This window comes from Dermacentor variabilis, chromosome 4, assembly GCF_050947875.1.
Source record: "Dermacentor variabilis isolate Ectoservices chromosome 4, ASM5094787v1, whole genome shotgun sequence".
Lineage (NCBI taxonomy): Eukaryota > Metazoa > Arthropoda > Arachnida > Ixodida > Ixodidae > Dermacentor > Dermacentor variabilis.
Window position 1 is genome coordinate 22,938,790 of NC_134571.1, and position 22,443 is coordinate 22,961,232.

The 22,443-nt window shown below is 44.6% G+C and overlaps 1 protein-coding gene across 3 annotated transcripts in view; it reads right to left on the reverse strand.

Moving 5' to 3' along the window:
* Positions 1-722: 722 nt before the first annotated feature.
* Positions 723-22,443, reverse strand: part of LOC142578794 (putative fatty acyl-CoA reductase CG5065) — a 97,424-nt gene continuing 75,703 nt past the window's right edge. For 2 of the 3 annotated variants that reach the window (XM_075688371.1, XM_075688372.1), the window contains exons 3-12: positions 18,011-18,186; positions 17,216-17,288; positions 16,419-16,525; positions 12,419-12,596; positions 11,762-11,806; positions 10,933-11,051; positions 9,664-9,906; positions 5,342-5,471; positions 3,935-4,056; positions 723-2,774 (exon numbers count right to left, since the gene is read on the reverse strand). In XM_075688371.1, coding sequence (XP_075544486.1) covers positions 2,630-2,774; positions 3,935-4,056; positions 5,342-5,471; positions 9,664-9,906; positions 10,933-11,051; positions 11,762-11,806; positions 12,419-12,596; positions 16,419-16,525; positions 17,216-17,288; positions 18,011-18,186 — 1,338 coding nt within the window. In that variant the 3' untranslated portion in view covers positions 723-2,629. The remainder of the gene's footprint in view (positions 2,775-3,934; positions 4,057-5,341; positions 5,472-9,663; positions 9,907-10,932; positions 11,052-11,761; positions 11,807-12,418; positions 12,597-16,418; positions 16,526-17,215; positions 17,289-18,010; positions 18,187-22,443) is intronic. The other variant, XM_075688373.1, reaches the window with a different exon arrangement.

The following is a 22,443-nucleotide window of genomic DNA, read 5'->3' on the forward strand; positions in this document are numbered from 1 at the left end:
GGGTTCCGCGTGGCTCGCTGCAGCCACTGGCAAGAGCCGCGGTCTTTTGACTTGCAGTGGAGGTTACAGGCAATGACCGGACAGAGGTATTGATTAAAGGAATAGATGCAGGACAAATTTCATCGCGGTGACTGCCCCCTGTTTACCGTTCTGCTAATAAGGAAACATCTTTGGCGACGATGATTGTATGACGCAGACGATCCAAATGTTGCCAAGCATGAGCGACCAACCAACTTCGTTTTTTTTTCAGCTCAGTCTATAGCTTGATTTGGCACACGATAGTTATTGCACCGTGGCGCTTTCAGTCAAGTTAAAACATGTTATACCGTTTCTTGGCATTCTTTCGGTAAAAATTTATGGTCACGTGCAAAAATAATCAAGGGAACTTACATTTCCTTTTAAGCAAGTAATACAACAGAAGTCGCTCCAAAAAAGTAAGTCCTATTATATTGTAAATAGGAGCTCATTCCTGTTACTTTTCATGAACGCAAGAAAAAAAAACACAGCTCTGCATGAAGTTTTCCTTTATAGGTGCGCGTCATTCTGCTGCTGTCTCTTTATTGACTGTTGCCAATTCTTCCTATATTTTTATGCAAAGCCAGTCAATATTCACCGGAATGTAAATACTATCTCCTCTTTTTATCATGGGTAACCTGACTGCTTGGCACATCAAAGCAGTTCAAGGAGACTGGAATCCAGATTTCTCAGTGAAGCAAGGCTCGCGACATCTGAAAATGTATTTATTCTCATCAGTCAATGAACAAGTGGTTGCAGCAAAGCATTTGTCAACAAGAATAATTCAAGTGAGCCAACACGGTCCCAGATCTCTCGAAGCGGTTCGCTAGCGTCATGTCACTTTTCCTGAGGACCATGCGACAAATGAAGGGAAAAGTATGAAAAACACTCAAAATTAAACGACAGGCAATTAACAGGTCACCGAAATGCGGTCACCATGAGAGGCACAGACTGGCTTTGTACACATTGTCCCTGCAGCTGCAGATTTCACTTTTCACTTTGCTGCTCACGCTTCTCTTAGGTCAGAAAGCAAGTACTCCGGAAGAATAAAAACTTCGGTCACCACGTCAGAACCTTTAAAAGCGCAGCGACAACACGTCACAGAAAAAGTGTGACCACGGTCACAAGTGATTAGCAGGGCACAACAGTTACCACTATATGGCACTGCACAAGTTGTACGCGATGAATAGGAGCGATAAAAAAAAAGTCTAAAATCACGAAAAAAAAAACATTTTATCTGGCTGTTTATTTAAATGGCAGTCGCTCCTGGAAGTGAAAATGTTCCTAAATAGATCCGATGAATACTAGCCATTAAAAGAAAGAGAATGGTAAAAGCAGTAGTTAAATGCTTAGTGATGAGAAGGTGTGTAAGTGTGGTTTTGTTACCCAGTGTTGCCCTGATGGCTACTTCAACAAATGAAACAAGTGAAGTTCTGCTAACTTATCATGCAAATAATAACACTTGGTTCTCCATGAGTGTTTCTACCTTATGCTCATCGCAGAAATATTTTTTGGAGCGGGAAGTTCTACAGTTTTCAAATGAACACATCACAGAGTTTTTCACAAACATAATGAGCTCTGGCTTAAACCAAGAGGTGTAGTAGTGGCTGCGAAAGGCACTGTGGGCACTGTAAGGATGCATGTAAGATACTGCAAAAAGAATAAACACTGCAGCACCTTCACAGGCACTCGTCAGCGACCATAACCAAAGTAAACGAACATTGGCTGCTGACACAACGTATCACAGGACACACAACATAAAAGTAAGGAAGCTAACTTCCAGAAAACAGTGACCATCGCCTGCTGCGACCTGTACCTTAAACAACACATTTCAGCAGCAAACAACAATGTTCAGCGGTGGGCCCATGACGCCGGCGGTGCGCGACTGTGACGCTGCAGCCAGTCGCAGTTTTGGTGGGAGGAGCACGCCATTCTGGTTTTATTTTTGACTACACCTCTAAAACCTGAGCCCTCCTTTTGACTTTTGTGGTACAACCGGCAGAACTTCAGATCTCGTTAATAGCCGGTTCAACCGTTCAACTCCCAGCCCCTACAACCAGTCAGCCTGCCTAGCGAAGCGGAGAAAAACGAAAACCCAGTGTCGTGGGCTCAATCTTGCACGAACATTGGTCAAAATTGGTCATTCCGACAGCCTAATGGCCACCACGCTTCCTTGTACCATTCAAACTCTCGATTTTTCTTTGCCTTCCTTAAAGGAGTATACCGCCTACTTGGCTTCTACAACCTCTGTCCAGTATGCTAGGGTTACCTGTCCTTAAAAGAAATTGAAGGTTGGATAGAAACATGAGTACAGACGCTCGCAAATACTATTCACTGTCCATATACATATATATATATATATAACAACATGGCATGACAGCATTGCAAGGAGAGCAAGGAGAGGAGTATAGTGGGTGAGTGTTGACGGGATGGAAGTGACGATGGTTCTTCGGGTGACGCATGTGCCTTCACGATGTGGGGATGCAAGTTCGTGAGGCGTCGGCGGCCCGGTGGGTGGCGAACCGCGGCGCCGTGCGGTGCTGTGCTGCTGCTGTTGCTGTTGTGGCGGCTGGTCTCTTGTCGTGGCGTGGGCCAGGCGGCGGCCAAACCGTCATCAGCCCGCGAATGTCGGCGCGACGGTGTCCGTCAGGTACTCCCACAACCGCCACAGGGTGGGGCCCATGTCCAGAAGCTTCCAGGCGGCCAGGGCGAACAGCACGTTGGTCGCCTGCTTTACCACGTACAGCCTGCGCGAGAAGCTGAGCGATTGGCTTCCAGTGTGCTCATATTTTCACTGGCCAGTATTCAAGAGTGCTCCAGACTGAACTTCGGCTACACGTGTTTCCTTACCTCTAACCTCACTGTACTTCACCTCTCAGTTGTTCATTTTTCGACCTCTCAACCTATGACGTATGCCGCCGAGGGCCATCACTAGTTTTTTCCCCTTCATTTTTGATAATAGGACCCACTACTGTGCAATATTTTTTAATAGATCCTAACCGACCCCACATAGCGAAATGAGCGCCGAAAATAGCTAGAATGGCTTTGAAGCGCTTCACGACTTGTGGACAGAAGGCAATGCATCAATGCGGTATCGCACAAGTCAAGGGGGAGGGAAAAAATTATGGGGTTTTACGTGCCAAAACCACTTTCTGATTATGAGGCACGCCGTAGTGGAGGACTCCGGAAATTTTGACCACCTGGGTTTCTTTAACGTGCACCTCAATCTAAGCACACCGGTGTTTTCGGATTTCGCCCCCATCGAAATGCGGCCGCCGTGAAGGGGGAGGGAAGCAGCTCGGTGGCGAGTTGGGCTGAGAGTAGTTTCCTTCTCACAGTGAAAAGGTTATAGCCATCGTTCGAACACACGTAAGTTAACCCCGTATTTTTCATCTTCAAGTGACGCATATGTGTGATGTAATCCGACTATGTTTTAATTTCTTTTTCTCGCTTTCGCATATATAATTCCTGCTGAAGAGTAGTCAATGTCAAAAAAGAAAGAACAATACATGAAAGGCGTAGCCGTCCAAAGCAGCCCACTGTATCCAACATTTTTCTAGCAGAAATACGACATAGAGACAGAAAAAAGACGCAAGTACAATATAAAACGCATAACCCTAATTATCTAGGAAATAGTTTTAAACGCAATGCTGACTTTTGCAGCGCTGCAAAAGAAAGGCTGTAGACAATACCCAACCAATAAAAATTATTTTTATATATGAATACGCAGGAAAGTCAGGTTAGCCAGCCAAACAATCTCATCTTGATACCGTCGGAGTAAGTTAAACTGCGAATCTGTCCACGTAGCATGCATTTCTTCCTCTATTCGCGCACTACATTGCATATTTCATGATTATATAGCAAGATTTAATTTTAACGTCCCAAAATGCACTTTTTTTTTGCAAGGCTGTAACCTCACCTCTGGAAGTTCCGACTTTTGACCTTGGAGTGGTCCTCCTTGAGAAGGATGTCCCTGGCGCCGAGAGCGTAGTGGTAAAAGAAAGGCCTCCATTCTAACGTGCTGACATCGAAGTTGAAGATCTGCGCAGAATATGTGAAACCAAGTGGTGATGACCTTTAGCATCATTTGGAAAGAACTACGGTGTTTCACATAACGAGCGTTGCTTTGACATGTCTCTAAGTTAGCATCGGGCATGCGCATTCTTGTCAAGGCAGTATTGTTGTGCGTCTTCTGGAGCGAACGCAAACGTTCGTTCATGTTGAGAGCATTAAATTCGAAAATCAAAACAACTGTTCTAAAGCAAGAATTGGTGGCAGGCTAAATCCCCAACGCAAACTCGGATAAAACGAAGCGCTATCACATTCGGCGTGAAGCAAATGTCACATTAGACGCCAGCACACGAATGAAAATAGTCGGCTACGCGTAAACAGTTTATTCGCAATCTGTAACCACAGCGGCTAATAATGGAGTGCGAACAAAACCAAGCATTGGAACGCCTACAAAAAAAAAAAAGCATAGAGAGAATGCGGGTGACCATCTACTGTTGTGATTACGGTTTCCTTTCAGACAACTGTACTGTACATGTTTACAGGGATGCGCAAGGAAAAGCTCTTGTAATATCGAAGTGCCATGAACAGACAGCGGTCATGCCATCGGCAGTCATCGTGGTTGGTCTTTTATGCCTGTATACGCGTACTCGTTAAGTTTCGCGTTTCGCCATCCGTAAGTAGCATCTATAAGCAGTAAAAGTCAGTACGCTGGTAGAGGTCGTTTCGTCGAGCAGTAAAATATGAGGGATGCAGCTCTTCTGGAGAAATTAGAGATTGATATTTAGTTGTGTCTCTTTCTAAGCAGTGAAACGGAGGACGCATGCCATGGTCATAGACTTCGTAAGGGTTTAAGAACCTTGTTCGTTAAATAGTCTGAGATTAAATGTTAACGGAGACCCGCTGTTCAAATTTGCATGTGCTTTAAAATCAGAGTAACACTGCCTAATACTCCAGTGTAAGGTGACAGTCATTTCATTTTCCCAGGTCACTTCCTGAGCGATAAGGTTGTTACGCCTGACGCACTTAGATTTGAGGTTCTCCTGCTCTACTCGGCCACTGTTATCTGCACCACAGGTTCATTGATTTCGAGCTTTACTTGCTTGTTACGACAACATTATTTAGGGAAACTCGCTTTACTAAACATTCTACGATCCCAGGAAATGTAATAAAAGCCCGCCGGTGAGAAAGGCGTTGTCGTGCATAATGCGAAAAAAGTTGTGTTCAACAATATCTAGTGGCACATCCTTATTTTTCATTTCCTCTGCGTTTGCGACAAAGGCAAAGTAAAGAAGAAATTGCAATTGGGACAACGAACCTTCTTTTCTTCCTCGGAAAGGTCGTTGTATATGGCCATCATGTTGTTTGTCTCAAACTTCCACTGATGCGTCGTGAAGTAGGAGAGAGCCTCCAGCAGGAGCTCGAGCTTGTAGTACGTCTTGACTAGCCTTCAAGAAAGGTGGATAGAGAGAAAAAAAGCTTGTGCAGATCCAGCACACATCTTGGAATGTATGTGAAGCGAAGCTCTCGTGAAGCGCTTAGAGAGACGCTATAAGTTTGCCCATTGCAGTCCTGCGTCTCTGGCGCAAAGGAAACTGGCGCGCGCGCGCGCGCGCATGTGATTTCATGCACCCTTGCCACGCAATCTGACAACTCTTACGTTGCCTTGCGTTCCGTCATTTATTCTTGTTTTACACGTACAGCCCGCTTCTCTGGCGTTCCGCCGTTGGGGGTTTGTGCCTTATTATGAAAGCCGTCATCATCATCGACACACGGCGATCATCTCAAAAGAGGTATTTGGCGTTGGCACGATAGAAGTACGCATACGTGCGATTGTGGTTAGAAAAGTAGACGTTGAAAGGTTATAAAGGTTTGCTTTATTAAACGTGGCATTTGTTGCAACGAGGATATTTAGGTATCGTTTGTTTTATCACGGAGTAATTGCGCAGAAAACAAGGCCAGCGGCCTGAACACCTATAAGGGTACTAAAGATGGTATAGTGCTGCCCTGCGTGCGAGCTATGCGACAACCCAACCATGCAGCAGCCATGGCCAGGAAAGCTTCGCATTAAAACCCACAAAAGTGTTTCGTTTAAGTATACATAAGGAAAGAAAAGATCGCGGGGTCACACTGATCAAAACACAATGTGTCATTCCACGTCAATTAACTGCTAATTACACCGTCAATATCGTTATTGCGTGCAAGGGCTAATATTTCTTCTTACAGGTTAGAAAAACAAATTATGAGCTTACAAGTAAGACATGCCTGTTCGTGAAATAACTTGCATGCACCTGATACAGCAACATAGCTGCGGGCTAACCCTAATTGGATCAGGGAAGACGTAACTCAAGCGCAAATCTGCAGCAGTGATAATAGGTCACCCTTAATAAGCGACAACATCACCGCATTGTTAGCAGGACGGCAACTTTGCCCCATGGGGCATAGAAACAACACAACATATTGCTGGCTAGCTTAAACAACAGCTTCGATGCTGTTGTGGCCATCCAGTACGCTGCGATTTGATCTCTCTAGGCGCAGCTGCGTATCAGCTGCCAATGTATCACACGTGCTACGCTAATTTTGACGCAGAGGAGGCTTTAGCACTAGCCCAACTCCGTCGCGGCCTATTCAAACATATGGAAAACGCAGAAACGCTTTTCTGAGATAACCCCTGGATCGACTTTAATGAAATGTGTTGCATTTGAGGTAGAAAGAAATTCTAGCGACTGGTGGAAGCGGAATTTCGACTTAGCGCATGAATTTTGTTAAAGGAATTTTCAAAAATGCGAAAGTTAAAAAAAATATGGAAGCACGAAGTTTACAAATTTATAGCTCTGCATCAACAGGTATCGAGGTTCTGTAAACGGCATTCAAACTCATTCAAAGCGGACAAAATCAACATTTCAATTTATATCTTACGTGAATTCGTTACGTTCTGTACAAGGGTTCTCCGAAAGCTGTACTTCCATATTACTACATTTTTTCAGATTCATGTGTAACATATTGACACGTGTACTTGTTTGTCTTTATCGGGCGACACGCTTCACCACCTAACAAATGTTATCATACAGTGCAGGACGCGACTGCATGTATCCGAAGTTTCTGGAAAGTTATCGATGCTTCTATCCACTGTCCGTTGTCGCCGAACCTTGTGTTATTTGATTTCATCGCGTGATGCGAATGGCGTAGAACTTTGTGGAAGGCACGCGGGTCCCAACGATTACGTCTGGAAAATTCGAAGACTGCTGTATAAAAGCCGACGCGCTTGACCCGCTGATCAGATTTTCGACGATCGCCGACTGTGGTCGCCGCTGTCGTCGTTTTTTGAGTGTAGCCTGTTTTTGAGGGCACAAGTTCGCCCAATAAAACGCTAGTTTTGTATTTCTCGGTTTGGCTGCTTTTTTCGCACTCACTACCACGTGACATCTGGTGGAGGTGCTTTTCGTTCATGTACCGGACACCCCCGACAAGCCGTGATCCAAGCCCGGACCGCAAAGAGAACATCAACGTAGTCCTGGACCATCGAGCAAGCCGCCGTCTTCAACAGCTGCCCCCGGAGCACGGACTTCTACCTGAGAAGATCAAGAAGATTGTGGCCAAGGCAACGCCAATGGCAGCCCCAGCGTCCCCCATCGTGCTGCAGCAGCCCAGAGAGCCTCCGACGTTCCGCGGTTCAACATTCGAGGACCCCGAAACCTGGCTTGAGACGTATGAGAGGGTCGCTGCTTTTAACAGCTGGAACAGCGACGACAAACTGCGACATGTCTTCTTCGCATTGGAAGACGCTGCCAGGACGTGGTTCGAGAACCGAGAAGCCACCTTAACGACGTGGGACCTGTTCCGAAGCGGCTTCCTGCAGACCTTCACAAGCGTCGTACGCCGAGAACGAGCCCAAGCACTACTAGAAACCAGAGTGCAGCTGCCTAATGAAACCACCGTGATCTCTACAGAAGAAATGAGCCGCCTGTTCCGCCACGCCGACCCGGAAATGTCTGAGGAAAAGAAGGTCCGCCTACTGATGCGTGGTGTAAAGGAGGAACTTTGCGCCGGAATGGTACGGAGCCCACCGAAGACCGTCGACGAGTTTCTTCGCGAGGCCACCAGCATCGAGAAGACACTGGAAATGCGGAACCGGCAATTCAACCGACGCGCAAGCTCGACAAACTACGCCGGAGTTGCGTCACTGGCCACCGACGACCTGCGCGAGACTATCCGAGTGGTCGTGCGGGAGGAACTACAGAAGCTGTGGCCTTCATCACAGCCTCAAGTGTCTTCTATTGCTGACGCCGTACGCGAGGAGCTCCAACAGCAACTCGGAATAGGCCTTGCATCGCCGCAGCCTCAGCCGCAAGCGATGACATACGCCGCTGTAGCCCGCCGTCACGTTCCCCCTCCGCGCCCACGTCAGGGCCCAGTGACTACACAGTTCCGTCGTCCACCACCGCCGCCAGCACGCCAAGCCGTCACCTCACGCGGCGTTCCAAGGAAGACTGACGTTTGGCGCCTCCGACCACCGTCCGCTTTGCTATCACTGCGGAGAAGCCGGGCACATCTACCGCCGATGTCGCCGAACCTTGTGTTATCTGATTTCATCGCGTGACGCGAATGGTGTAGAGCTTTGTGGAAGGCACGCGGGTCCCAACGATTACGTCTGGAACATTCGATGACTGCTGTATAAAAGCCGACGCGCTTGACCCGCTGATCAGATTTTCGACGATCGCCGACTGCACTCGCCGCTGTCGCCGTTCTTTGAGTGTAGCCTGTTTTTGAGGGCACAAGTTCGCCCAATAAAACGCTAGTTTCGTATTTCACTACGACGTGACAATATCAATTTCATCCGCTTTAGATATACTATCAGATGCAATTCACAGACTTTTTATATCATTGTTCATTGCCAAGTTAGAGTATTAAACTTGATAGTTTTGTTCTCTAAAAATTTTTGATTTCTGTCAATTTTTAATAAAAAGCTGACGACCTAAATAATATATTTGATACAAACAGTCACTAGTTTTTAAGTTGTTTTTTGTTTACATACAACAAACCTCGTTAAAGTTAGTGCAGTGGTCGCCGAGAAACTAGAATTCTCCTTTCACATGTATTTAGATAGGAGCAGCCGAGCTGAAGATTCCTCTTAAAATGCCTATTTAGGAGCGGCAAATTATCGCTATGCAGTTGCGTTGAAATCTCAGCTGTCGATAGTTCAACAGACAAATTACTAATTAATGAATACACTGACGAAAATTTAAAAATTATGTAGTTTTACGTGCCAAAACCACTTTCTGATTATGAGGCACGCCGCAGAGGAGGACTCCGGAAATTTTTACCACCTTGGGTTCTTTAACGTGCACCTAAATCTAAGTACACGGGTGTTTTCGCATTCACCTCCACTGACGAAAATTTAACGGAAATAACGTTTCATCGTTTTTTGCACAAATGTACCCTACACTTCCTGAAATAAAGATGAACAATTCGTTCTATTTTTACTTGATGTGGAACTGTGTTTGGGCATTACGGCGTTAAGAAAATCTCTTCTTAGATTACGTATCCTTTCAATATGTTTGAATGGAGTTTCCTTAGAGAACGTACACAAGGTTAATGAAAATTTTTGTGAGGCACAAGGGGTAATAAGCTTGCACGTACCACTGTTTCTTCCCGACGCAGGCGAGGGCAGCGTCACCGATGCAAGCAGGCACGTAGTGCTGGAGGAACATGGACGTCCGGTGGACGACGATGTTGCGCCGCAGGTGGACGTCCGGGTATCGGATGGCGCTCTTGAAGCACAGCTCGGTCATCAGGGACTCCTGGATGGTCTTCATGTCCCGCCAGCGGAGCTGCGGCGAGCGCCCGCTGCACGCACACTGGACGACCCGCACGTTGGACGGCCTGCGCGGGTGGGCGGCCAACGTGAGGCGTCTCGACGCGCACAGCGCGCTTGCAACGAGTACGAACACACTTCGACAAGTTGGGCATGTCTAGCAAATCAGACAGTGATCGAGACGACAGAAATGGGCTAAATGCTTCGATTCGCCTTGCTTTAGCTGCAATTTGCCGAGAGACCGGATGACTTGCCACGAGAGTACCGGGGGACGCAATTTTTGTTTTCTTTGCACCCTCCGAGGTCTCTCCGTTTTCGCACTCGTGTACCTTGTGGCGCTCCACTGTTGCCGCATGCCGCTCCCGGCAGACATAAGTGGCATATCTCCTCGGACACCGACGATGTCTGCCTGCTGAAAAACTTATCTTCATGACATCCTTTACGACCTTCGGCATCATTAAAGACACCCAGGAGCAGAACAGATTGGTAAACCCGGGCTTTAAAGAAGTCTTGTCCTGTCCACAAATATGGACTGCGCATTCCTGAACTCTCAAAAATACTTGGGTTGTGGAAACAAATAGGCTATTTGATCTGAATTGCGCTAGGAAACCAGAAATGCAATCGAAAGTGTATCAAGAAGTATGCGACGCACTTATAACATCGTTATCTGAATTAGTACTTTATTTTGAGGCGCTGTTTTGGCGTGCGCAATTGTACAAGCAGCGCTTCAGGACCCGCGTGCTTAGTTACCGCGCCGGTAACAACGCCGAACGTATTTCGAGCCAATTATTGGCGTGGTATACGAGCGGCTCTATTGCAGTGATTTACGACGGTGCTCGTAAATCCTTGCATTGCACGCGGTGGCCATCAAGTAACGCAGTCGAATGTAATACACCAAAGTACTGGCATGGACATCGTGCGCCATGGGAAAAGCTAACTGGAGCCATGCCATGGTGTTGCAAACGAGACAAACAGGTCACGGAAATATGGAGAGGGTTTAGGGTAGGGGACTTGACAAGGGGCCTTGACGAAGGACAGTGACTGTGAAGTGGTTGCTACGAAGAACACAGTCTGAGTCATGTGCATCGTCTGACCTGGTGACGGCGACGTTCCATGCCGAAGCCAAGATGCAGTTGACGACAACGTCGACGGGGACGAAGTCTGTTTCCATGTCGGGGTCTGTGTACACACTCTTCAACACACCCGTGGCCACCTGCAATTAGCACGGCGATGATGATAATGACTCTTAGAGCTTAGGTAAGCAAAACTTACATCTGATTGTCATCGGCACAATTGATTGAAAATAAGCGAAAATAAGTGCCTGTATACACGAAATATCTTGAATTACACTCCTCAAACAAAACTTAAACTAGAAAGTGCATTTGTACCCTTTCTTGTAGAACCTTATGGTACAGAAAAGTAGAAAGCGCTTGTCTTCTGAATTCCGTTCTTTGCGGTTTGCGTCCTAATTACCAAGCATTCCGGATGTATAGTTTTATTGCGGTGTCGTAGGCATCCACTCCGCTTTGGGTGTTTGACTCCGATCGACAAAACGGAACACAAAATGATCCGTTTTCTCAGGCGACATTACGGCGATAATATTTCGTATTTAGCTTTTGTGGCAGCGTCATCCAGCGATCCAGTGGTGAGAAAATCACGCTTCATTGCTTAGCCTTGCAGCAATTTTTGTGCAAACGTAGTAATTTGATTTGCACACGTGAATTGTTTGTATTGACCGATATACTGTGGCATTTTTAGAAAGTAAGACATAAATAGGCGTCTGTCCTTTATTCTACCGGCAACTATAGTATGTGAATAAAAATTTAGCTGATCTCCACTGAATTGAACGGAACTTCTATATAATTATGTTAGGTTTAGAGGCGCAGGAAGAAAGAAATACAGAACAAAGTGACATGTACTCACAGCAACGATCAAGCCTGTGGGTCCGTTGAAGTTGTCAACCCAACCCTGAAATGGTTGTAAGCTTTCGTTGAATAAACGCGGTTCACAATTCCGAACTTTGAGAAATCACAATGTGTGCACGCAATAGATCGAGAAATGGCGGTTTGTTTCAGAAAACTTACTACCGCCAAAAACTCTCAAATTACTAGGGCAGACCCAGATCATCAGTGGAGCTCCTCCCTTCCCTTTCTCGTAAACTCGAGGACGATTTAACAGCCCTTTAATGTAAGCATACAGGCTGCGTCTGTGCCGTATATTCCACAACGTAATGACTGCCAAGACAAACAAATATGAAAGCGTGTTAAAACAATAAAAACACTGAACACTCCGGTACACCCTAAATCCCTCCTTTTTAAGTCTCGCTTCTTGTTTTTGGCATACCTGCCCATGTCTTACTACTCCCTTAGCATTAATGGGGACAGCTCGCCTCTTTGCTTCGTGTATGTAAAGAAGATCTAGCGCGATGCCTGCTCTCCTTGCGGACTGTTGCGTTATGAGCACAGCCACAGCGCCTTGCGTGTGCACAACTGACAAGTTACGTTTCGTTCGCAATGTTAAGAATAAAAGAGCTCTTCAAATGACAGAATAAATCAATCGGGGGAGAGCGCTTTGCCTTACGGGGAAGGGCTCCTTCCAGGAACAGACGACGATCGAGGGCCTGACGATGGCGACAGGGTAGCCCTTGCATTCCCGCTGGACGAGCGTTTCGGCAAGCCCCTTGGTGAACGTGTACGTATTGGGCATTGCGCCGAGGAGCTTCGACTGACATGCATCCAGCGTCTCCGTGTCTAGCCAACTGCGAGAAAAATATTGGTGAGGAATGGGAGTATGCCAAAAAAAAAAAAAGCCCTAGAACACAGTTCGCAAGAACGAACACGTTATGGCCACTTCTTCGCAGTGCGGTATTATTAAATTCAGTTCGGTTTACTTCATGTTCCCGTATAAATGCGCATTTCAACAAGCATAAAATGGAACTGCTGATAGAAGCAAAGCAAAGTGGACAGATGGGCCAGCTAGCTGACATTAATTTTGATTTCGATCCCCTTGCGCTACAAGCGATATAAAAATCTGAATGAAGCCTTCGCAGTAATTTATACTGGCATTTTAGAAAACCGTTCTAGATGGTCTACATCAATACAAAAATCTACAACAATAAAAAAGGTTTGAATGAACTAAATTTCACAAGCCTACTTTCAACATAAACCTAACTTCCAATGATAATATGACACGGGAACTAAATAGTATTGTGCATACATAGGCCTGTTCGAACACTATAAGTTTACCCACATGGGTAACTCCAACCACATTTAGTTTACTAGATATCTGTGTCACAAATGTATTGTTTTCTGAAACTGTGTCTGGCGTGCTGATCAACGACATCAGTGACCATTTGCCTGTTTTCTGTTTTGTTCCTATTAAACTATATAAGCCTAAATTGTCCGTGGTACATATAAGTCTAGAGACATTACTGAAGAGTCCTTCGATAAATTCGGATCACTGATTGACGATGCTTCTTGACTTGAGGTAGCACATATGAGATGACCGATGTAATCGAAGCATACGAAGCTTTCCTTCAAAAATTTATTGGCTGCTATGATGAATCCTTCCCGTTGAGATAAAGAAAAATTAAGGTAAAAAATACAGAAAACCATAGATAAATAAAACGTTGTATGAGAAAATTAAAAAGAGATATGCAATTTACCATAGGGTTATTGAAACCAGAAATCCTGATACTTTTCCGGAATATAAAAACTATAGGAACAAACTAAAGAACTGAAAACTGCTAAATCAATCTACTATGTTGAGCGCTTTACGCTGATATGCAATGGCGCCAAGAAAGTATGGCGGCAGGTAAATAATTTATTGAATAGGCGAACTCAATCTGACCTATCAGAGATAACTACATCCGATGGAACATTGACTGGTTCTGATTTAGATATGAATGATTTTTTTTTAAATGTTGGCACTGTGGAGTACAGTGACGCAACCTCGTGTAGGACGTACTCAAATCTGATAAACCCACTATCAAGCTGTTGCCTCCTATTCTGCGACTACCACTGAAGCCGCTAGTTTAATTAGAAACTTAAAAGACAATACATGAGCAGGGTATGACATCAAGGCAGCTTCCTTGAAACATGTATCGATGTTGATATGTGACGTCTTGACGTACATTATTACGCTATTGCTTACAACCGGCACGTTTTCCAATCATTTAAAAGTAGCTCGTCTGTGTCCAGTGTATAATGGTGGCAACAGAAATGAAATCTCAAATTATCGTCAGATCTCTATACAGCCAATGTTATCTAAAGTGTTTGCGGGAGTAATAAACATTAGGCTAGAAAACTTCTTTAGTAAGTGCAGCGTTATAACAAGGTCGCAATATGCGTTTGTGAAGCGAAGATCCACTGAACAAGCATTGTTGTCCATTAAAGAGAAAATAATTGATAATATTGAACGTCAGAAATATACTCTTGGTTTATTTCTGGACTTTCGAAAAGCATTTGACTACGTTCAACATGATATTTTATTGTATAAATTGGCGGATTATGGAGTTCGTGGTATACCTCTGAACTTATTAAGAAGTTATTTGTGCAATCGGCTTCAGTTTGTAAGAATAAATCACTGCTCTTCTGCTCCCATGGTTATACAGCAAGGTGTTCCCCAGGGATCAATTTTAGGGCCATTATTATTCATAGTGTATATTAATGATATAACTAATAATCCTGACTCACCCGATCTGGTCATCTACGCTGATGACACCAATGTCTTTTTCCACTGACTGTTCTTTAACTAAATTAGAAATAAGGGTCAATGATTATTTAAATAAATTGGGAAATAGATTGCTGACAAATAAGCTAAGTATGAATCTGACTGAAACTACACACGTGATATTTAGGCCGATCAATACTACTGAACGAAGTAGTGTAGTAATGAAATATAAAAACAATATCATAAAACAAGTTGCCAGTCGCAAGTTTCTAGGTGTTTGGTTTAATGAAAACCTTTCATGGCATGTTCATGTTTTTAATGTAGTAAAATATTTGAGTAAAACTATAGGATGTCTTTATAAAGTTACTAATTTAATACCCACATGGCTTAACTTTTCTATTTACTATGCTCTTTTTTATCCCAAAATATCATATTGTATTCTTGTGGGGAGAACCACTTCATCTAGAAACTTCGATAGGTTACACGTTCTGGAAAAAAAAAATCCCTTAAAGCCATCAAAGGTTATTATGGCAGACTGCGGGATTTGCCTACAGAACCCTTATTCAGGAAATATGCAACTCTACCCGCACATCAAATTTATTACTATCGTCTACTGCAATATATTCACCAAAACAAATTACGCCACTCCACCTGACAGGCCTGCCGTAACTTACTATCTGGGAACACGTAGAAAATTAGTATCTATCACTCGAACTAACTACGGGAGACAGAAATTAACCTTTCAGGTACCATTTGTCATCAATCAAACTTCACTAGATGTGGAATTCTCGACTTCAGCAAAGGTGTTTAAAAATAATATCAAGCTCTATTTGAATGAATACCCTTAGAGTTGTACTTGATGTAGTATTGTACATGGTGCACGACAAGTTCTTAAAAATCTTTTCTATGTATAATAAGGTATTGCACTGATGCCACATGATAGTTGTTTTCTTTGTAAATAACCAATGTATTTTCCGTTATTTTATACTAAGTTGTGTATTTGATTTACACGCGTATTTTGTTGTTATATATGCACTGAATGTGTGCGCTGCTGTCTGTAACAGGGAGCCAAGGCCCAGTCAGGCCTTTTGCCTTGGCTTTTGCCTTGACACCTGCGGCAAGTTGTTTTTTCATCCACTTTCATTTCCATCAATTTACCGTTTCTTTATTTAATTTACTAAGCACAAGTAACCTCCCCTATGTTATTCTTGGTGTCAGTGTTTGCTTGCTTATGATATTCCTTGTCTTTGTATCATGAGAAGCCACCCTTTCTTCTCGTTCCTTGTATTTGGTCCGTTATGATGCAGGAAAGTTTGGTTCCTCTCGAATTCACTAGATCTGAACAGACGCTGCCAAAGTTGACGTCATGGCAAGTTGGTGCGGGAGTTTACAGGGGCGGTGTTGTCACCGGTCATTGTGATGTGTGTGTTTGTGTGCGTGCGAGCGAAAGTGCTCTTTTCGGTGAAGGAACAAAGTCTGAGCAATGTTTTCAAGGGATGCAAACAGCCAGTACTGGCCAAGTACAACCACTGTTTTGCCTGAATCAAGAAAAATATTCCTAAGCTGCCTAAAGGCGCGGTATCCTTATTGAATGAAAAAAAGAAAAAAAAACGTTGAGCATAACTTGCTACTCTATGCGTTTGCTCAGCAGCAGCAAAATTATTAGAACAGTCACAACATGCGTCTTTCTCCACATAAACTCCAATACGTGTGTGTTTCTTATACTCGGACAGAAATGAATATTCGACAACTTATCAATTCTCGAATCGAATACGATTCGAATAGCGAGAACTTTCCCATTTGCATTTGAAACTTTGAATGTTCGCACACCCCTACTATGCTATGAAGATAGGACTTCACTTCGCTCTGCGACTATAAGTAACCAAAGGAGACTGAGCAAGATACTTACTCAACTATTTTGATTATGTGGTCTGGATCTTGAATAGGTGGGTAAACTTCTTCCTTGATTTCTCCCCTGTCGCAATTGCAGTAACACGTGGAAACATGAACAAAAACCTGGGATGGGAACAAAAGCAAACATATAATAAAACTTGGGTGACATGCATGTTCAATTACTGGCAATATCAAGCGAACAGCACGTTAGGTTAGAGAAAACGAAACGTTACGCAGGAAATAACTCGGCAGTGTCTACACCTGATCAGCAACGACGTCAAGTGACAGAATCGGAAGAGCAAGAAGTTCGTCAATGAAAGAGTGGTAAAAGCTGGCGGTTAATACAAGCCATGAGAAGGTTATGCGATGTGTCTTACTTGAAGAAAAGGGCAAAGTCGGTAACTAGGTACCAAAATCCGCTAGTCCATGTAAAAGGCTTCCAAACTAACAGGCTTAAAGCCTACAAATATTATCATTGAATGCTTTGAAATGTCGCAAGCGCGCACGACGAGGTTTTTCATTTGATACAGCTTCCCAAAAATTCGCATGTAAGGCGACAGCCTTCTTTTGTTATAGCGCACAAAATGTTCCTCTTGCGTTATATATGAAAGTTTGGCTGATATATAGCTCTGCTGCGACACATTCACGTCATACGAAAGACAATTAATGAGGTCTTTTGCAAAAAAATTAAAAGAAACAGAAAGTGACACCTCTGTGCTGCTCATACGACTACAACGTAATCTCTATTTCAACCTGAATTAAATGCTAATGCAGAATACAGTTTCGCAAAAGAGACATTAACCAAATACTTGCCTTTATGTCTTCCATCTCGTTGCAAAGCTGTATTATTTTTCTCGTACCATTTAGGTTCATTTTCACGGCATTTCTGGAAGGCAAGCAATGACAAAACACGAATCGTCAGTAGCAGTTTGAAAAGCTTAGGCCACGAAGTTAATGTCAGTAAGTCACGAAGCTTCCTGAAGTTAAAAAAAAATGAATTCCGGCATAACCTTGTCGCAAATTTCAGTTATTTAATAGCTTGCGGAATTGGCACAGTAAATTGATTCGTTGTCAGACCATACCTAAAGTGCGAGGTCTAATGTAAAACAGAATCCTGGCATATGAATGAATCAATACATGCGCGGACTACTCTTGACAGAGAAACGCAACACGAGAGTTCTATTGAAACTGCCATTAGTTGTTTCCAATGCCATCGAACTTCGAGAAGAAAAATGATTCCGGGGTTTGAACCGCACTCTATTCATGACGCGGATTTTACTTAATATGAGAATAAACTTGTTGCATCATTTCAACCGCTTCCTCTGAGTGGACCTATGTAGGGCACACAAATTGCTAATATTGATATTTCTTAGTGCATATCATATCGAAAGAGACCATTTTTCGCGGTAAGAAATTTAAGGAATAGTTCGCACCAGAAATTAGAAAAAAATATACAGAGGAAATTCACACGGACTCTTTAGCACGGCTGAATGCCTATGCCATGTTTCGTTCTGCAAGAAATTCTTGCGTAGAACAACGGGGAAGGGAAAACATACAAGGCACGAGGTAAGGGCGCAGCGCCTTTGAGCGGGCAGGTGACACACTCACTTGATGGGTTCGTCGAACTTTACTGTAGCAGCAGAGTGGATGACCACGTTTACGCTAGCAACCAGCAGTTCCCTGTCTTTAGGCTTGAGACCCAAGTCAGGCAGAGTGAGGTCCCCTTCCAGGACCACAATCTTCTGGAAAGCCTGCGGCCTCTCTTGTCTCAGCCTCTGGAACAGCTGCGCAAACACCAGCGACACCACTCGTGGGAATTGTCACCGTACAGGAGCGAAAGAGTGTGCGGAGAACCCAAAGAGCCTCAAATTTTCGATGAGCCCTATCTAGTTTAACAATCTGCGTTTGTCACAGTATTGGAACTTAATGTTAATCAGATTGCGATCCTGAGATTTAACCTGTCAGGTGGCGTTGTAGGGTGGCTTCGATATTTTCTGCTTCGTTGTGCGTCAAGAACGTGACTCATTCCTTAAAGACATTCTCTGACACGTCGTAAAGAAAAAAAAAACAGGAAGCGGCAAAAAATGACAACGCGATAAGTTTTCCTTAATTTTCTTATTTGTGACTGTCAGTGCCGGAATTGTCGTTCCCTTCGAGTAGCTTCGCGCAGCCCGTCAACAGATGGGACCGACGCGCACGCCAGTTTTCGCCTACGCTAAGGCATCGCTGGACACGGACGGAAGTGCCAGGTGGAATTGACAAGTGGCACTGCTGACGTCAGTAGCATGTAGCACGCGAGTCGGCAGCCGCAAAAGGAAACACATCCAATCGGCTACGACTGACGGAGCGGCAGCGTCGAGATTGAATTTCTACTAACGACTGACGACCAGAACGCGTGTTCAGAGAAGGAAACCGTTTGTGTTATTCGAGGAAATTGCGCATGCCCTAGTGTTGTCCCTGCGTGACACCGCGAAGCACTGCAGCGGTGAGGAAATATTGACATCTTCCATTCTGAAGTTCTGTTTGTGGGCTCTGTGCGGCCATGAAAAAGCTATATTTTAAGTGCCCATACTTAGGCTCACAGTGGTTTTAGAAGATGTCACCTGGTGAAGCAAGATGGCGTGGAGGACTAGTTGGTATGGATTCATTTTACCGTGTGAAACAGCGCAAACAGGGATTAAAGGAATTTTTGGGTATTCTTTATTTTTTTCCGCATTTTGTTCACGCTGTTACGCACGTTAAAAAAGACTTTACTTATGCGGGTGCCAAAATAGGAGTCAACACCGTCCACGATCCCAACTACAGGATAACATTCAGCGACACATTGCCCAGAAGAAACTCCACAAATTTAGATGAATATACTCTTCAAACGCTCCCGATTCTAGAACTTTCACAAGAATTCATTCGTAAGTGTCTCAAAGCTCAAAATAGTGGCAACAAGATGTGAAATACGCTGTACATCACATAGGTAAGACGTTCTGTATTTGTCGACAATATTATGGAGTCTTAAATAGTTCGGTCAGTACGGCCCGGGACCGATGATCCATTATTTCACGCGCAAAAAAAGAAATAAAGAAAACTGACATCATTTAGTGGACATGTGAAAGTTACTGATAACCTCAGAGCCCTCTGATATACAGATGAACATCCCATAGCAGCCATGATGGATTGCCGAATGCTTCGAACAATTATTCAAACGTAGAGGTACATTTCTAAAAACAGTTAAGTGTTTGGTTATATTCTGGACACCCTACCGTTAATAGTACTGATCGTCGTTAACAGTGGGTGCAACTTTGATAATACTCTATTCTCACGTTGTTTCTTTTTTTTCCTTTTCTTTCGCCGCCACACAATAAGCAACTTGGGTGTCCATACGTGCACAGCATACGACTGAAGAGGATTTTTTTTAATGCAGCATTTTAACGATGGAACTGAAACGATGCGGCGGGAAATGTGCGAAGGTCATCGCGGTTTACAGCAAAGCCATGGTTTCACCCCAGCGGCCAGAACGGCAGGCATGTGAGGCCGTCTGGACCTAACCGTGCATAACCGCAAGTCAGGCGAGGAACATGCAGATCTAAGGATTCGTTGGTTGCACGGCTGAGAAATTTTTGGAGAGGCTGAGAGAAGCTATTTCGAATACGACGACACCCGAAGATGTGGCGCGTAGCCAAAAAAAACGACATCCCCACTGTCTCACCACCCGTCACGCAGCCCTTAGAGTTATTTTTCCTGTGACCACAAAGAAACTTTTATTTAGTACGTCACACTAGTAAATAGCAATTCAACTCACAGTTGCAAAAATATTTTATGTAATTTCATGTAGCCCCATTCCGTACGCCAATAAATCTTAAGCTACTAATTGGATCATGTGAATCATGTAAATGCAGCACTATAGACACAGATTATTGACCAATACGTGATAGTGGCGTGCTTTCCCTTCATTTTTCATGCTTTCACCACTTTTCAACGCAATAAGATTTGTAGCCGAACTTTGTATCTGTGAACGTGTCCGTCATCCTCGCTCTTGTGCAAATTTAGTAGCAGAACATACTTCTCAGCATGTATCATACCATCCACTACTCGATGAAGCTTATAACTAAAGTAACACGTAGCAATAAATTATTTTCAAAAGCTGCTTTGCCACTAGGCGCGCGACCGAAGCTGCTTCTAATCTGTCTGCCTGGACTTTAGAGTCCTTTCATACAGCTTTCAAAGCCTCTGGAACGCGGGGACGAAATTCCTCGTTATTTACAGCTATGGAGCACTGTATTTTATTAGATGGATAGTATATATAGCTATTCACATATAAATATATAGTATAGTATGTGATGCTATTCACAGCGTGTTTACAAGAGGTATTCAGAGACCTGGATTGGGAAGAATTGGGGATAAGAGTTCATGGAGAATACCTTTGTAACTTGCAATTCGCTGATGATATTGCCTTGCTTAGTAACTCAAGGGAACAATTGCAATGCATGCTCACTGACCTGGAGAGGCAAAGCAGAAGGGTGGGTCTAAAAATTAATCTGCAGAAAACTAAAGTAACGTTTAACAGCCTCGGAAGATAACAGCAGTGTATGATAGGTAGCGAGGCACTGGAAGTGGTAAGGAAATACATCTACTTAGGGCAGGTAGTGACCGCGGATCCCGATCATGAGACTGGAATAATCAGAAGAAAAAGAATGGGCTGGGGTGCGTGGCAGGCATTCTGAGATCATGAACAGCAGGTTGCCATTATCCCTCAAGAGAAAAGTGTATAACAGCTGTGTCTTACCAGTACTCACCTACGGGGCAGAAACCTGGAGGCTTACGAAAAGGGTTCTACCTAAATTGAGGACGACGCAACGAGCTATGGAAAAAAGAATGATGGGTGTAACGTTAAGGCATAAGAAAAGAGCAGATTGGGTGAGGGAACAAACGCGAGTTAACGACATCTCAGTTGACATCAAGAAAAAGAAATGGGCATGGGCAGGACGTGTAATGAGGTGAGAAGACAACCGATGGTCATTAAGAGTTACGGACTGGATTCCAAGAGAAGGGAAGCGTTGCAGGGGGTGGCAGGAGGTTAGGTGGGCGGATGAGATTAAGGAGTTTGCAGGGGCAACATGGCCACAATTACCACATGACTGGGGTAGTTGGAGAAGTATGGGAGAAGCCTTTGCCCTGCATTGGGCGTAGCCAGGCTGCTGCTGCTGATGATATATAGCTCCGTGTAGCGCCCGTGATGATGCACTGTTATGAGATTACAAATCTAGTGAATAGGCATTGTTATGATGACTCTAGGACATGGGTGCATGCCTTTATTGTACGTGCAATCTGACTCCTCGCGGCTTATCTTGGAATTAAACAAACGATGCGCAGCGTTTGTAGCAGCACAGTGCTTTCGGTGAGACGCAAGTTCCGATCGATTGATTGATCGATTGATTGGATTTCCAGTCGCAAAGCAACACCTCGGCTATAGGAGAGCGCGCAGGATTAATTTTTATCACTCGAGGTTCCTCAACGTGAGCCTGAACTTAATGCGCATGCGCGTTTCTGCATATCACTCCCACTGGCAATCAGGGCGGGTAATCAAACTCGCGACCTCGTGCTCAGCCGCGGAACGTCACGGCCACAAAGGAAGCCACGTCGGCAGGTCCGAGTGCACGGCGTTGCGCCCTTCACGTTCAGCGTGATTTCGGAGTGAATTTCCGAGTAGCGCCATCGATAACCTGACGCCGTCCTTGCAGTGCAGTGTGCTTTTATGCTCTGCATCCGTGGGGATCGCAGAGGTCTCCCCGACGCCTTGCGGCCAATCGCCCCGGGCGGCGGAACTTTCCAAACATGCGGATCAAGCCGCTCGACTCGCCCTTCATCAGAGGCTGACGCTGCGAGCGCTCTTTCGCCAGGGCGGAGTTTCTCGAGCACACTATACCGCGAGCGAGAGCAAGCAGACAGGGGCGGCTCGCCACCGTCTACAGCCGGCCGGCCCTGACCGACGGCTGTCTCCAGGGCCGTCAGTCCGCGCCCCCATAACTCCTCGGCTTCCGCGGTCTGCG